Consider the following 16,208-nt stretch of genomic DNA (forward strand, 5'->3'; position numbering starts at 1 on the left):
ATGGAATATAGAAAGCAAAGAGGGGATCTCCTCTTGGATGCCTCCCCTGATGCTCAGACAGTCACTCGATAGATTTTATCCAACATGGACCCCGCAATGAATGTTTGTAGTGTGACTATATTTCCCATGCAGCACATACACCAAGTAAACTAACTTTACTGCAAGAAAAAGTTTTTCAGTCTCCAAGTTTGTTTCTTTTAATTACGGATCAACAAGGGACATCAACAAGCAACTTCTCCTGATCCCAGCCATGTATTGGCTGTAAGATAAACTTAAAAACCCAATGTATGTGTCAACTATAGAAGGAAGTAATTTAGTTTTGTTCTCATGATCATAATGTCAGGTGAGATATATATTGAAATTATTATGGGGTGGGGTCAGGTGGTTACACACCTAAATAAATTATAGGGTGGCATCTGCAGTGAGCAAATGTAACCATGCATGTATAAAGATGTGGCAGGGTATAAGAAGGGACTGGGTGCAGTTCACTCAAATTTGAGATCTGCAAAGAGAAGGTAAGTAGCTGGGATGGTGGCTGCAAGGTGCGAGATGATGGAGTTGTGGTGGAATATATGGAGCAATACAGATGAGTGAAGAACTATGCCATTCATTATGGCAGTGGAGTATGACATCTAGTAGGAGGACCACTAGAAGAACTTTGGGTTTATTGAGGGGATGTCCAGGTTGTTACAACTTAGAGATAGGAATGGCCCAGCAGTGGGCATGAAGGTTTTGGGAAGTAATGTCTAAATTTATACTGTAACTTTTTGTTTTGCAGAAAAATGACACTACTAACGCTTGTGGTGTGCTGCCTGATGGCTTCTTCAGCATGTAAGTATTGACATGTATCACATGGAGGGACCATCGATTTAAGGACGACAATGTGTAACACTTCATTTCTCCTGTGGTGGCGCTGCAGGGAAATGGATCATAGGGGGGGCCTAATGTTAGGTTATTACGGAAAACAGTAGGGTTAAAAGTCATCATTTTCACACTTTGGGCATAAAAAGATTTGGGGTGGAGATACCCAAGCACTTGTGCAGCCTATCATACCGTGTAGTATAGCTTGTTAAATTTCTCCATTATTTGTTAAAGATTCAAATGTCACACTGAAACAGAGCTAAGCTAAAATTCTTGTACCTACTAGTCCATATCTCCTGAAATTGCAGATTCTCAGCCTTGGTGGATTCGTCCAGTTGGGGGAAGCTATGGAGGAGGAAGCTCTGGAGGTCATGGTGGAGGAAGTTCCGGAGGTTATAATGGAGGAAGCTCCGGAGGTTATGGTGGAGGAAGCTCTGGAAGTAACGGTGGAGGAAGCTCTGGGGGTCATGGTGGAGGAAGCTCCGGAGGTTATGGTGGAGGAAGCTCTGGAAGTAACGGTGGAGGAAGCTCCGGAGGTTATGGTGGGGGAAGCTCTAACAGTGGAGGAGGCTCCGGAGGTGGAAGCAGTGGAGGAAACACCGGAGGTTCTAATACTGAAAAATGCACATGCAACCTGAACTGTAGAGATGAAAAAGAAAATGGAAACACTGCCAAGTGCAAAACAGGTGAGATAACTTTCCTCATTGACTTGTATCTGTCCTCTGCATGGTATATCATTACAGAACTTGGTTGCACCATCCAATATACATTGGCCAGTGTCCAAGGGGGACGAAAGTCATTGTACTGTCTCCACCACCCCATGTATGAGAACCCATGGAGTAAAATCATAAAATCTTTGGAGGTTAATACGGGAGCAAATTGATATATTCACTAAAGATTCTTAGCCAACATATTCTTGTGTCCCATATCCCATGTGTCAATTGTGTTACCAGGGTTAAGTGGCACCACAACACTATAAGGGCCCCTGATATTAGATTTTTTGGTTTTTCCCATTTTTATTGAGCACTGTGGCTTATTGGTTAGCATTACAGCCTTGCAGCGCTGGGGACCTGGGTTTAAGTCCCAAGTCAACATCTGCAAAGAGTTTGTATGTTCTCTCCGAGTTTCCTCCGGGTCCTCCGGTTTCCTCCCACACTCCAATACATACTAGTAGGTTGATTAGATTGTGAGCCCCATTGGGGACAGTGACTGATTTGGCAAACTCTGTGCAGCGCTGCGTCATCTGTGTGCACTATATAAATAAAGGAATTATTATTATTATCTTTGCGTATTCAGAATAGTGCCTAATATAGATACAGTGTCTCCGTAGAAGCGGATATTTGTTTTCCAGTAACAGAGAAAAAGGAATATCACCCCCAAGGGTGTGTGATTTAGCAATAATACTAAATACTAAAAGTGTAACACAGGTTTACACAGGGGACCATGACATGAACCCCATAATAAAACTGAATATAGGGGCTGAATTTTAAATGTACATCCTTAGTAGAGACCCATATTTTCAGTAATGGTGCAGCCGCGTGATCCGGACATATTCCCGGGATGGGCAGCTTATCAGCCAATCCAGCAAATGAACGCCCCTTGCTAAAAACTATGGCTATGATTGGTCAGGGGGGGGGGGGGGGAGGTCACATGAGGCATCAATTTGCCGAATTGGCATATAGCACTCCAACACTCCAGCTGCATAATTACAATTCCCAGCATGCTGCAACGACTTTTACAATAACAGACATCAATGCATGATGGGAGTTGTAGTTTAACCCCTTAAGGACGCAGCCTGTTTGCAGGTTAAGGCTCGCAACTTTTTTTTGAAATTTGACCTGCGTCTCTTTATATGGTTATAACTTTTGAACACTGTTACTTATCAAAGCGATTCTGATATTGTTTTTTCCCCACATGTTGTACTTCATTTTAGTGGTAAATTTTGGCTGATACGTTTTGCGTTTATTTACAAAAAAAAGAAAAAAGTGATGAATTTTTAGAAAAATTTGCCATTTTCGAAATTCAAAATCACCGCGTTTTCAGGCAGATAGATTTACCACCTAAATAACTTGCAGAATAACATTTCCCATTTGTCTACTTTACATTTTCATAATTTTTGAAATGTTTGGATCATTTATTTTGACGTCACGCGGCCTACAAATCGAATAGCGCTTTTCCGTATTTTCGGAATTGACTATTTTGGGGATAAATACTGTTTGAAATCAAATTTTACATATTTAGCAACAAAACCACCTATATAACCAACCCATTTTCAAATCTGCACCCCTCAAACTATCAGAAACAGCATTTACAAAGATTGTTAACCCCTTGAGATCTTCATAGTAATTGAATCAAAATGGCGGTGAAATTTAGAATGGTCAAATTTTGTCGGTTATACGTTCATCTAGCCCTAAAATTTACACATTTCCAAAAGATAAAAAGAGAAAACTCACCATAAAATTTGTTCTACAATTTCTCCTGAGTGCAGCGACCCCCCACATGTGGACATTACTTGTGTTATGGGGGCACAGCAAGGCGCAGAAGGGAAGGAGCACCCTGCAGCTGCCAGGATTTTAGTTTCCTTGTTGCCCCCTTTTGAAGGCTATAACATTTTCGCTTTTCCGTTATTTGGGCCATGTGACGGCATTTTTTTTGCGGGACAAGATGCTTTTTCCAGTGTTACCATTTTGGGGTTGGTATCACCTATTGTTGAAAATTTTGGAACTTTTTTTGAGGTCATGAGTAGAAAAGCATCAATTCTGTACTGGATTTTTTACTTTTTTTTTTTTTTGTGTTCACCGTATAGCCTAATAATCCTGTTATCTTTATTCTATGGGTCGATACGATTACGGGGATACCAGACATGAATATTTTTTCTTATGTTTTACTAAATTTGCCAAATAAAACCCTAATGTGGGGAAAAATCTATCATTTTTGCATCGCCGTCTTCCAAGTGGCATAACATTGTTACGTTTTTGGCTACAGAGCTGGTTGATGGCTTGTTTTTTGCGGGACATGTTTTTCTTTGCAACAATATCATTCTGGAGTACATATGTTTTGTTGATCACTTTTTATTGCATTTTTAGTGGGATATAATAGGTAAAAATCATAATTTTTGGCGGGTTTTTAACTTTTTTTTTTTACGGCGTTCATCATATGGGTTCAATAGTTATTTAGTTTTATTCTATGGATTGTTACGGACGCGGTGATACTATATATGTGGGGTTTGTGTTATGATTTAGACTTTTTTGAGTGTTATATGTCTCTTTATATGTTTTGGGGCTTATGGGCATTTTTAGTGTTTTATAAAGTAATTTTTTATTGAAAAACATTTTTTTTACATTTTTTTACATGATCCACCATGGGATATGAACAAGCAATCATCTGATTGCTTGTTCTTGATAATACTCTGCAATACTAATGTATTGCAGGGTATTATCAGTGCCAGCCTATGCAGATGCATAGGCTGACACTTTGCCTTTAAGATGACGTCACAGACGCCATCTTAAAGGTAAAGCCTCCAGGCTTCTCTGGGGTCCCGATCGGACCCCAGAGGTGCCAAAACAGCAATCGGCCCCCCCGAAAACGGTGCGGGGGGGCCGATTGTGATGTAAAGACCCCCAGAAGGCAGGTTAAATGCCGCGGTCGCGTTGACCGCGGCATTTAACGGGTTAAACACCCGCGATCGGAGCCCACTCCGACCGCGGGTGTTAGCCGGGGATGTCAACGGTAGATTACCGTTGAAATCCCGCGGCTAACGATGCCGGTTCGGCTGCTATACAGCGCTGAACCGGCATCGTCTCTGCGCAGTAGCTGTACTGCGCTGAGCGCTATTCGCGGGACTCAGCGCAGTACAGCTACGGCGCAGAGCGCTAAGGGGTTAAAGCCCACTAGAGGGACTCTAGTTCTAGATCTTTTTCCCTGAGGGACAAAGATTGCTGATCCCTGGTTTCGGTCATGTGCTTTAAAGTCTCTTCCCATCCCAGTTGGTGGTGCACTAACCCTGAGGGTTGGCTTTACGCTTTATGTTTCTAACAGGACCCTTCCCTTATTTCTTCCAGGTTACACTGCCGTCTCTTGTTCCTGTGGAATGAGTTGTGGATCATATAGCTTCAAAGGCTCCGACACATGCGTCTGTGAGTGCTTTCAAATTGACTGGACAAGTGCCCGCTGTTGCAAGATCTAGTAACCCATCACCCGGATGTTATCTTTCTATATATGCTAAAACATTAACTCAATTTTCATAACAATAAAATATCTTTGAAAACACCATAAAGGGCTTGATTTCTTCATCAGAGGCTGCAAAAAATTAGCTCCATTTTGTTATGCCGCCTTAGGAGCAAAATAATCTGCGCACTGTTTTTTCAGTTCTCAGCTCCCTCTTGTGGTTGCTGGCGAAAATCTAAATTTTATTTTTTAACCTAATGCATGTGCACGGGATTAAGAGTCAAGTTCCAAAATGTAAAAATTTCGTGTAGGAAACCCAGATAATATTTTGCAAGTGTTAGGTTTAAAAGGAAACAATTCCATACAGGTGTTAGTATTCCTTTAAAGCTTAATATAGTTCTGAACTATCACTGCTAGGCCTTGGCTTCTGGGACACCCAGTGATCAGAAGATATGCAGGCCTAAACTCCCCTAAAATCTACCCTGTGAATAAGGAGTCAGACTGCAAGTATCACAGTTGCTCCGGGCACTTCTGATTGGTTGGTAGATACATTTGGAGACATTTATCAGGGCTTGGATGCCAATATTCTGGCGTACAAGCCCTGAAATGATCACAATTAGTAACGGTTATTTGCCCCTTTATGTCATCTCCAGGCAAGTGGGTGAGAAGGGGATGCAGTTGGGCGATCGAGTGCGCTGGCCTGCGCCGTTCCTGCCTAGCGTCTGCACATCCACTACAGCCAATGACCGTTCAAGCCAAAAAGTGGCTGGTTAATAGCGCAATTCTGGCAAAGCCTAAGGTACAGCCTGAGCGCCAGATACATCTGGAGCAGCAGGTCAAGCATACGTCCTGTCGCTCTATTCTATACTATGGGATTGTCAGATATTGCCAAGCTCAGCGCTCTCATTTTTCGGCGTGGGAGCGGGAAATAGGGCCAAAAATTTAGTAAGACATGCCTGTGATGTCAGAACTCTCTGGACCGCCAATCACACCCATAATCAAGTCGCCATAGTTGTATATGTGAGTAATATATACCGTATATACAGGCAGTCCCCGGGTTTCGTACAAGAAAGTTTGTTCCTAAAGGAAATCTACCAGCAGGATAAAAAATTGTAAACCAAGCACGCTGACATACTGGTGTGTGCCCACTCCGGCAGGTTCAGCTTTTCTTTTAGCTTCTTAGGACCTTGTTTTTACAATAAAAAGGTTTCACAAATTATGCAAATGAGCATCCAGGGCTCCAGACTCTATAGATGTCAATGGAGCTTGGAGCCCCGAAGGCTCATCTGCATAATTTTTAAAACCTCTTTTTCTTAAAAACAAAGGCATACGAAGCTACAAGAAGAGCTGCTTCTGCCGGAGTGGGCACACACCAGTATGTCAGTGTGCTTGGTTTACAATTCTTTATCCTGGTGGTAGATTTCCTTTAAGTTGAATTTGTATGTAAGTCAAAACTGTATATTTTATAATTGTAGATCCAGGCAAAAATTTTTTTTGCCCCAGTGACAAATGGAGTTTAACATTTTTTGCTGTAATAGAACCAAGGATTCTCAATAAAACTTCATTACAGACACCTTACAGCTGATCATTGCAGTCTGGGACTATAGTAACATCCAGAGACTTCACCAGAGGTCACAGTGGGCAGAGGGGTCGTCTGTAACTAGGGGCCATCTGTAAGTCGGGTGTCCTTAAGTAGGGGACCACCTGTACATAATAATATATATATATAATACAGTATTATGTGAGTAATTATATAACAGCCATCCTGCCGAAATGACTAGTAAAGGTAATTTGTAAATTAATTAAATCTTAAGTCTTTTTGACACTAGTCATTTACAGGGTACAAACTTTTACACCCATATAACCCTGGTGCACTCTGAAATAAAATCCAAAGTCTAAAGAGCTAAATAATAATTAGAGATGAGCGAACATACTCGTCCGAGCTTGATGCTCGATCGAGCATTAGCGTACTCGTAACTGCTCGTTGCTCGGACGAGTATTTCGCCCGCTCGAGAAAATGGCAGCTCCCGCCGTTTTGCTTTTTGGCGGCCAGAAACAGAGCCAATCACAAGCCAGGAGACTCTGCACTCCACCCAGCATGACGTGGTACCCTTACACGTCGATAGCAGTGGTTGGCTGGCCAGATCAGGTGACCCTGGGATAGACTAGCCGCTGCCCGCGCTGCTCAGATCATTCTGTGTCTGGATGCCGCTAGGGAGAGAGCTGCTGCTGGTCAGGGAAAGCGTTAGGGTGTTCTATTAGCTTACTGTTAGGCAGGAGTGATTCTACAACAACCCAACAGCCCTTCTTAGGGCTACAATAACGTTATACTTTTTTTTTTTATTTGCTTGTGGCTGGGCTTGCTGGCATTAGTAGTGCAGCTAGTACCATATTGTGAGGAATTAGCAGGGGGACTTGCTACCGTTGTGTTTAGCTCTTAGTGACACACATATCCACCTCAAACACCAAAGTGGGAAAATTTATTAGGGGTTTGATTTCAATTAGGCACAGTCTGCCAGTTTCTTTTTATTTTACGTTTATTTTTTTAATAACTCAGTGTCATCTCATCTTGCATAGCAGTGTACTTTAATACTTGGCTAGAAAATAGCCATAGGAGAATCCAAACGGCTTACTTACGCCTAAAGTAGCGTTATATATATTTGATTTCTGGTTGATCTGCTGGTGGCTGTAGTTGCTGCAGTGCATCTACTAGCAAATTGTGAGCAATTTGGAGTGAGATTTGCGACCACTGTGTTTTGCGCTTAGTGACGCACATATCCATCGCAAAGACCGAAGTGGGAAAATTTATTAGGGCCCGGGGTTGGATTTCAATTAGGCACAGTCTGCCATTTCCTTTTTTATTTTACGTTTATTTTTTTAATATCTCAGCGTCATCTCATCTGGCATAGTAGTGTGCTTTAATACTTGGCTAGAAAATAGCCATAGGAGAATCCAAACGGCTTACTTACGCCTACAGTAGCGTTATATATATTTGATTTCTGGTTGATCTGCTGGTGGCTGTAGTTGCTGCAGTGCATCTACTAGCAAATTGTGAGCAATTTGGAGTGAGACTAGCGACCACTGTGTTTAGCGCTTAGTGACGCACATATCCATCGCAAAGACCGAAGTGGGAAAATTTATTAGGGCCCGGGGTTGGATTTCAATTAGGCACAGTCTGCCATTTCCTTTTTTATTTTACGTTTATTTTTTTCATAACTCAGCGTCATCTCATCTGGCATAGTAGTGTGCTTTAATACTTGGCTAGAAAATAGCCATAGCAATAGGATAGCATCGTTTGGTTTTAAAAACTAAAAAACACACAAAAAAAAAAAAAACACAAAAAAAAGTTAAAAAAAAAATTAAAGTTATAACTCTCATTTTCAAAATGTTTAACCCGAGGGCTAGGGGTAGAGGACGAGGGCGGGGACGTGGGCGTCCAACTACTGCAGGGGTCAGAGGCCGTGGTCCTGGGCGGGGTGAGACACCACCTGCTTATGAGGGAGCAGGGGAACGCCGCAGAGCTACACTCCCTAGGTTCATGTCTGAAGTTACTGGGACTCGTGGTAGAGCACTGTTGAGGCCAGAACAGTGCGAACAGGTGATGTCGTGGATTGCCGACAATGCTTCGAGCAATTTGTCCACCAGTCAGTCTTCCACGCAGTCCATCCATGTCACCGAAATCGGCACTCCTCCAGCTCCTGCACCTCAGCCTCCTCCCCCCCAGTCTGCCCCCTCCCAGCAAAATTTGCCATTTGAACCGGCATACTCTGAGGAACTGTTTTCTGGACCCTTCCCACAGTCACAAACCACTTGTCCGGTTGCTGCTGAGCAATTTTCCGATGCCCAGGTTTTCCACCAGTCGCAGTCTGTGGGTGATGATGACCTTGTTGACGTACTGGAAGAAGTGTGTAAAGAGGTGTCCGATGATGAGGAGACACGGTTGTCAGACAGTGGTGAAGTTGTTGTCAGGGCAGGAAGTCCGAGGGGGGAGCAGACTGAGGGATCGGAGGATGATGAGGTGACAGACCCAAGCTGGGTTGATAGGCCGGGTGAACACAGTGCTTCTGAGACGGAGGAGAGTCCTCGACCAGAACAGGTTGGAAGAGGCAGTGGTGGGGCCAGACGGAGAGGCAGGGCCAGAGCTGGTGCATCAGCGCCAAATGTGTCAACTAGTGAAGCTCCCGTGGCGAGGGCTCCTGCGGCGAGGGCTAGATTTTCAGAAGTCTGGAGGTTCTTTAAGGAAACACCGGATGACCGACGGACTGTGGTGTGCCACATTTGCCAAACCAGGATCAGCAGGGGTTCCACCACTAATAGCTTAACTACCACCAGTATGCGCAGGCATATGAATGCTAAACACCCCACTCAGTGGCAACAAGCGCGTTCACCTCCGGCCGTGCACACCACTGCTCCTTCCCCTGTGTCAGCTGATAGTCAGCCCCCTGCCCAGGACCCTGCCACAAAAACCCCATCGTCGCCTCCACGATCCTCCACAGCATCCACCAGCGTTCAGCTCTCCATACCCCAGACGCTGGAGCGGAAACGCAAATATAGTGCAACCCACCCGCACGCCCAAGCCCTTAATGTGCACATCTCCAGATTGCTAAGCCTGGAGATGCTGCCCTATAGGCTAGTAGAGACCGAGGCCTTTCGCAGCCTCATGGCGGCGGCCGCCCCTCGGTATTCGGTCCCCAGCCGCCACTACTTTTCCCGATGTGCCGTCCCAGCCCTGCACCAGCACATGTCAGACAACATAATCCGTGCCCTGACCAACGCCGTTTCTGACAAGGTCCACCTGACCACGGACACGTGGACGAGTGCTGCCGAGCAGGGCCACTATATATCGCTGACGGCACATTGGGTTAACTTGGTGGAGGCTGGGACCGAGTCTGACCCTGCGGCTGGTCATATACTGCCGACGCCGAGGATTGCGGGGCCTACCTCGGTCCAGGTGTTTCAGGCCTACTATGCCTCCTCCTCCTCCCACCCCTCCTCCACCTCCTCCTCCGAACGACCATCCGCGGGCATGGCGCCATCAGTCGGTAGCTCTAGGCACAGCAGCAGTGCCGTCGCTAAGCGACAGCAGGTCGGTGCTCAAACTGCTGAGCCTAGGCGATAAAAGGCACACCGCCCAAGAACTATTACAGGGCATCACGGCGCAGACTGATCTGTGGCTGGCACCGCTGAACCTGAAGCCAGGCATGGTTGTGTGTGACAACGGCCGTAACCTGGTGGCGGCTCTGCAACTCGGCAGACTGACACATGTGCCATGCCTGGCCCATGTGTTAAATCTGATAGTTCAGTGTTTCCTCAAGACATACCCCAATCTGTCTGATTTGCTCACGAAGGTGCGCCGCATCTGTGCGCATTTCAGGAAGTCCAGCACAGATGCTGCCACTCTCAGGGCAGCGCAGCGCCGCCTCCAACTGCCCGCTCACCGACTGTTGTGCGACGTGCCCACGAGGTGGAATTCAACACTGACCATGTTATCCAGAGTTTACCAGCAGCGCCGAGCGATTGTAGACTGCCAGATGTCAACTTCCACCAGAACTGGTAGTCAGGTCAGTCAGCTTCCTCAAGTCTACAATGAGGAGTGTACGTGGATGTCTGATATCTGTCAGGTGCTGAGTAACTTTGAGGAGTCAACACAGATGGTCAGTGGCGATGCCGCCATCATCAGCCTCACCATCCCGCTGCTTGGCCTGTTGAAAAACTCTCTGGTCAGCATGAAGTCGGAAGCTTTGCGCTCCTCACAAGAGACGGGGAAGAAGATTCCCTTATCGGAGGAGGTGGAGGTGGAGGAGGATGAGGAGGAAGAGGAGGAGAATGTTGGCGAGACACAAGAGGGGACCATTGTTGAGTCCTTCACTGTTGAGCGTGTATGGGCAGAAGAAGAGGAGTTGGGGGAGTTGGAGGAGGAGGAAATGGACAGTCAGGCCAGTGAGGGGAGTGAATTCTTACGCGTTGGTACATCTGGTGCATATGGCAGATTTCATGCTAGGCTGCCTATCCCGTGACCCTCGCGTTCAAAGAATTTATTCCAGCACCGATTACTGGGTGTTCACTCTCCTGGACCCACGGTACAAGCAAAATCTTTCCCCTCTCATCCCTGGAGAGGAAAGGAGTGTGAAAATGCATGAATACCAGCAGGCCCTGGTGCACAAGCTGAAACACTATTTCCCTTCTGACAGCGCTAGCGGCGTAGTTCTGCGGGACAAGTAGCGAGGGAGAGTAGGCGAGCAGGCAGCTTGTCCAGCACTGGCAAGGGTACGCTTTACAAGGCTTTTGCCAGCTTTATGTCACCCCAGCAAGACACTGTCACCTGTCCCCAGTCTCGGCAGAGTAGGGCTGATCTTTACAGAAAGATGGTGAGGGAGTACGTAGCTGACCATACCATCGTCCTAAATGATCACACAGCTCCCTACAACTACTGGGTTTCAAAGCTGGACATGTGGCACGAACTGGCGCTGTACGCCTTGGAGGTTCTTGCCTGCCCTGCCGCTAGCGTCTTGTCCGAGCGGGTTTTCAGTGCAGCTGGTGGCATCATCACCGATAAGCGTACACGCCTGTCGACTGACAGCGCTGACAGGCTGACGCTTATCAAGATGAATAAAGCCTGGATTTCTCCTAATTTCCAATCTCCACCAGGTGAAGGAAGCTCAACCTGAATAATTTATCCACTCCTCCTCCTCCTCATTTTCCTCCTTCTCCTCCTCTTTGTACAGTAAAGCAGAGGAAATTGGCTATTTTTTGACAGGGCCCACTGGCTCTAGCTATAGTACTTTATGCATTTAATTTTTATGGAGGGCCACCGACCCGGTCCTCTGTTTTAAACAATTTTTGGGAGTGCCACATACAGGCACTCAATCTATTCCATTTTTCTGGAGGGCCACCTACCTGCTCCTCTGGTTTGAAAACTTTTTTGGACTGCCACATACAGGCACTCAATCTATTCCATTTTTCTGGAGGGCCACCTACCTGCTCCTCTGGTTTGAAAACTTTTTTGGACTGCCACATACAGGCACTCAATCTATTCCATTTTTCTGGAGGGCCACCTACCTGCTCCTCTGGTTTGAAAACTTTTTTGGACTGCCACATACAGGCACTCAATCTATTCCATTTTTCTGGAGGGCCACCTACCTGCTCCTCTGGTTTGAAAACTTTTTTGGACTGCCACATACAGGCACTCAATCTATTCCATTTTTCTGGAGGGCCACCTACCTGCTCCTCTGGTTTGAAAACTTTTTTGGACTGCCACATACAGGCACTTAATCTATTCCATTTTTCTGGAGGGCCACCTACCTGCTCCTCTGGTTTGAAAACTTTTTTGGACTGCCACATACAGGCACTATCCAAATTTAATTGTCTCCATAGCAGCCTCCACACGTTGTCTCCATTGCTACCTCCAAAAGTCGTCCATATAGCTGCCTCCATACATCGTCCCTTTATCAAACGAGGTGTGTCAGGCCGAAATTTGGGTTGTTTTCATGGATTCCACATCAAAGTTGTTAACTTTGTCGCCACCCTGCTGTGTTATCCACAAAATACACTGGCAAACTTTTACCATTTACGGATATTATTTCAGCGCTTCTTGCGCATCTGTTTACATTCCCCTCACCCGCCATATCCTAAACTTATAAGAACGCTACTACACTTGATCTTATACAAAAGGTTCTTAGAAGTGCTGTTTGGGGAGTAGCCTAGAGACAGGGGCTTGGATTGGCGAAAGCTCGCCTGGCAGCGGAGCGCCAGCTCCATGCCAAGAACCAACTAACATAGTTTTAACTGCAGCACCTTTAATCTACTACTAGTTCACTGCCTCCATACATGGCCGCCTTATCAAACGTGCTGTGTCAGGCAGAATTTTGGGTTGTTTTCATGGCTTCCACAACAAACTTGTTAACTTTGTCGCCACCCTGCTGTGTAATCCTCAAAATATACTGGCAAACTTTTACCATTTATGGATATTATTTCAGCGCTTCTTGCGCATCTGTTTACATTCCCCTCACCCGCCATATTCCAAACTTATAAGAACGCTACTACACTTAACTTGGTGCAGGCTGGGACCGAGTCTGACCCTGGGGCTGGTCATATACTGCCGACGCAGAGGATTACGGGGCCTACCTCGGTCCAGGTGTTTCAGGCCTACTATGCCTCCTCCTCCTCCCACCCCTCCTCCACCTCCTCCTCCTCCGAATTACCATCCGTGGGCATGGCGCCATCAGTCGGTAGCTCTAGGCACAGCAGCAGTGCCGTCGCTAAGCGACAGCAGGTGGTGCTCAAACTGCTGAGCCTAGGTGATAAAAGGCACACCGCCCAAGAGCTATTACAGGGCATTCCACATCAAACTTGTTAACTTTGTCGCCACCGTGCTGTGTAAGCCACGAAATATACTGGAAAACTTTTTTCATTTACGGATATTATTTCAGCGCTTCTTGCGCAGATGTTTACATTCCCCTCACCCGCCATATCCCAAACTTATAAGAACGCTACTACACTTGATCTTATACAAAAGGTTCTTAGAAGTGCTGTTTGGGGAGTAGCCTAGAGACAGGGGCTTGGATTGGCGAAAGCTCGCCTGGCAGCGGAGCGCCAGCTCCATGCCAAGATCCAACTAACATAGTTTTAACTGCAGCACCTTTAATCTACTACTAGTTCACTGCCTCCATACATGGTTCCCTTATCAAACGAGCTGTGTCAGGCAGAATTTTGGGTTGTTTTCATGGCTTCCATGTTAACTTTGTCGCCACCCTGCTGTGTAATCCACAAAATATACTGGCAAACTTTTATCATGTACCGATATTATTTGAGCGCTTCTTGCTCACCTCCTTTGGTTCCTCTCTGCCACCCATTGGTTTGAAGCCTGAGTCCATTTAGGGTATGTTGCCATGCCACTCTCTAGCCTTCCGCTGCTGCCGCTGCCTCTGCATGCCGTCCCCTATAGTGTCAGGGTCAATTATTGGATGTTTTAGATGCTATCTAGCCTCATTCGGTCACTCTGTCATGGCCATGCTGTTGCCCATAATTTTGGCATAATGGTGCGATTAAGCAGCCTCAGAGGCATCCATGCATGCTGCCCCTGCTGTTTCCTGTCCATTTCCGTGGTGTTTCCATCCTTTTCTGAGGTTCCCAGGTGTTTGGCCAAGCTTCCCTGTGCAGAGCCTTGGTCCCCTTGAAAAATGCTCGAGTCTCCCATTGACTTCAATGGGGCTCGTTACTCGAAACGAGCACTCGAGCATCGGGAAAAGTTTGTCTCGAATAATGAGTACCCGAGCATTTTAGTGCTCGCTCATCTCTAATAATAATCATGTATCCCATAAACTGGGGGACATCAATCACAACCAGCTCCATAACAACAAAACATAAAAAAGATAACAAGACTGAAAATAAACAGATATCAGTGTATAATAAGGAAGGGTGTTTCCCTCTAAAGCAATCTGGTTTTACCAAAACTTATGATTTATTACTTATAAATGTATCTTAGCTATTCCCATGTACAACCCCCTTAAAGAAAACCTAACATTAAAATCCATCACAATAAACCAGGGACACTTGCATATAGATCCAGGCACCGTGACTGCCTTCCTTCAAATATCAATTTTAATGATAATGTTAATAAGCCAGAAAGACTATGGGTGTCCTATCAGAGCCCCTCCTGTAGCTTCACAGGCTGTTACATTCTGAAGGAGCACTTCCCCCCCTCCCACTGTGTCATCACTGCTGCTGAGATTACAGGAAGTTCAGGGGGGAAGGTAAGACTGAGACGTGCTGCACAGTACCCTTATTAGCATAATCATTTAAGTTGATTTTAGAAGGAAAGAGATCATGGATAACAAATATAAGAGGATTACCACAGTCAGGGGTGCCTGGATCTATGAGTAAGTGCCCCGGTTTATCACTAGAATAAAAGAAGCTTAGTTTGAGTCTACGCTAGATAATAAAACATGGAGGCTACTGCAAAGTTTTCTTTACTAAGTGTCATAAGTAAATTATGTTAACAAGTACTTATTGATTGATTTTCTGCACTCACTGAAAAACTGGGAACATCTCATAGATATTAGTGTGGTTCTTCCTGGTCCTCTTCCCTCTCACTGTACTTCTCTTCCAAACCTTGGGTGCAGTGTTACAATCCTTGCTGAACATCAAGTTGACCTTGGTTTGTCCCTTGACCATGTTTCAGCCTGTCCATTTGGTACTGTGTTAAAGGAAATCTGCCGTTGGAAAACTACTTATTTCAAGGACATCTACCACCTTGATGAAGGATTGTAAACCCAGCACACTGACATACTGGTGTGCGCCCCCTCTGGCAGGATCTGCTCTTCTTTTAGCTTCGTATACCCTGTTTTTTACAAGAAAATGCTTATAAAATTATGCAAATGAGGGGCTCCGAGCTCCATAGAAGTTAAACTAGGACATAAGAAGGTAAAAGAAGAGCAGATCCTGCCACCAGGATGTCAGTGTGCTTGGTTTGCAATCCTTCATCCTGGTGGTAGATGTCCTTTAAGTTGCTCCCAATGCATATTGCCTAATGCTGCAGCAACTGAATCCAGTTTTTGGCTTAATCCTGGATGCAGCTGTTGGCAAAATAAACATTAATCAGTGAATATGCAAATTGGTATCAGAGGCTACTGGGAGCATGAAGTAGCCTAAGAAAGCTTCGGGGGCAAAGGCTACTCTATGTGCCCAGTAGCCGCTTTTCCCCCACCTCCTGCTTATGAATTAAAACTTACTGCTGGTATCTGGAAGTAACAGAGCTCTGTGCAAGTGCAGTAGCTCATAGACTTCAGATGGCGCCGCATCACAGACAGGCGAAGAGGAGTTTATGGGCATAACTTCAATGCCGGGGCGCAACCAGCCGAAGTCTATGAGCTACTGCGCAAGCGCAGTAACCGGTTACATCTGCTACAACATTAGGCAATATGCATTGGGAACTATTTAAAGTAGTAGCTAGATTTCCTTTAATATCAACCTACCTAATTTTCCTCGACCAGAGACCACTCCAAGAGCGACCTGGTGGGTTTCCAGGATGAAACAGTATAGGGGTTAAAGAGTAAAGACCAAGGAGCTACTTTAATAACATGTTAAAAAGTAGCCCCAATGCAAATCTGTGCAGCACCACTTATTATCATTGCCACCTAACTAAGAGCACACAATGGACAATACATTGCCCTTTGGGTCAA

The 16,208-nt window shown here is 45.5% G+C and overlaps 1 protein-coding gene across 4 annotated transcripts; it reads left to right on the top strand.

Moving 5' to 3' along the window:
• The first annotated feature begins 411 nt into the window (after window positions 1-411).
• On the top strand, window positions 412-5,137 carry RETN (resistin). 4 transcript variants are annotated; one of them, XM_072144606.1, is made up of 5 exons: window positions 412-515; window positions 779-831; window positions 1,170-1,349; window positions 1,398-1,547; window positions 4,923-5,137. In XM_072144606.1, the coding sequence occupies exons 1-5, from the start codon at window positions 442-444 to the stop codon at window positions 5,045-5,047; spliced, it is 582 nt and encodes a 193-aa protein (XP_072000707.1). In that variant the 5' UTR covers window positions 412-441; the 3' UTR covers window positions 5,048-5,137. The 4 variants fall into 4 exon arrangements, with proteins under 4 accessions (XP_072000707.1, XP_072000706.1, XP_072000708.1 ...); XM_072144605.1 differs by having other exon boundaries at window positions 1,170-1,229; window positions 1,278-1,547; XM_072144607.1 differs by having other exon boundaries at window positions 1,170-1,229; window positions 1,350-1,547.
• Window positions 5,138-16,208: the final 11,071 nt, after the last annotated feature.

The sequence above is a fragment of the Engystomops pustulosus genome, chromosome 4, assembly GCF_040894005.1.
Source record: "Engystomops pustulosus chromosome 4, aEngPut4.maternal, whole genome shotgun sequence".
In the NCBI taxonomy this organism is placed as follows: domain Eukaryota; kingdom Metazoa; phylum Chordata; class Amphibia; order Anura; family Leptodactylidae; genus Engystomops; species Engystomops pustulosus.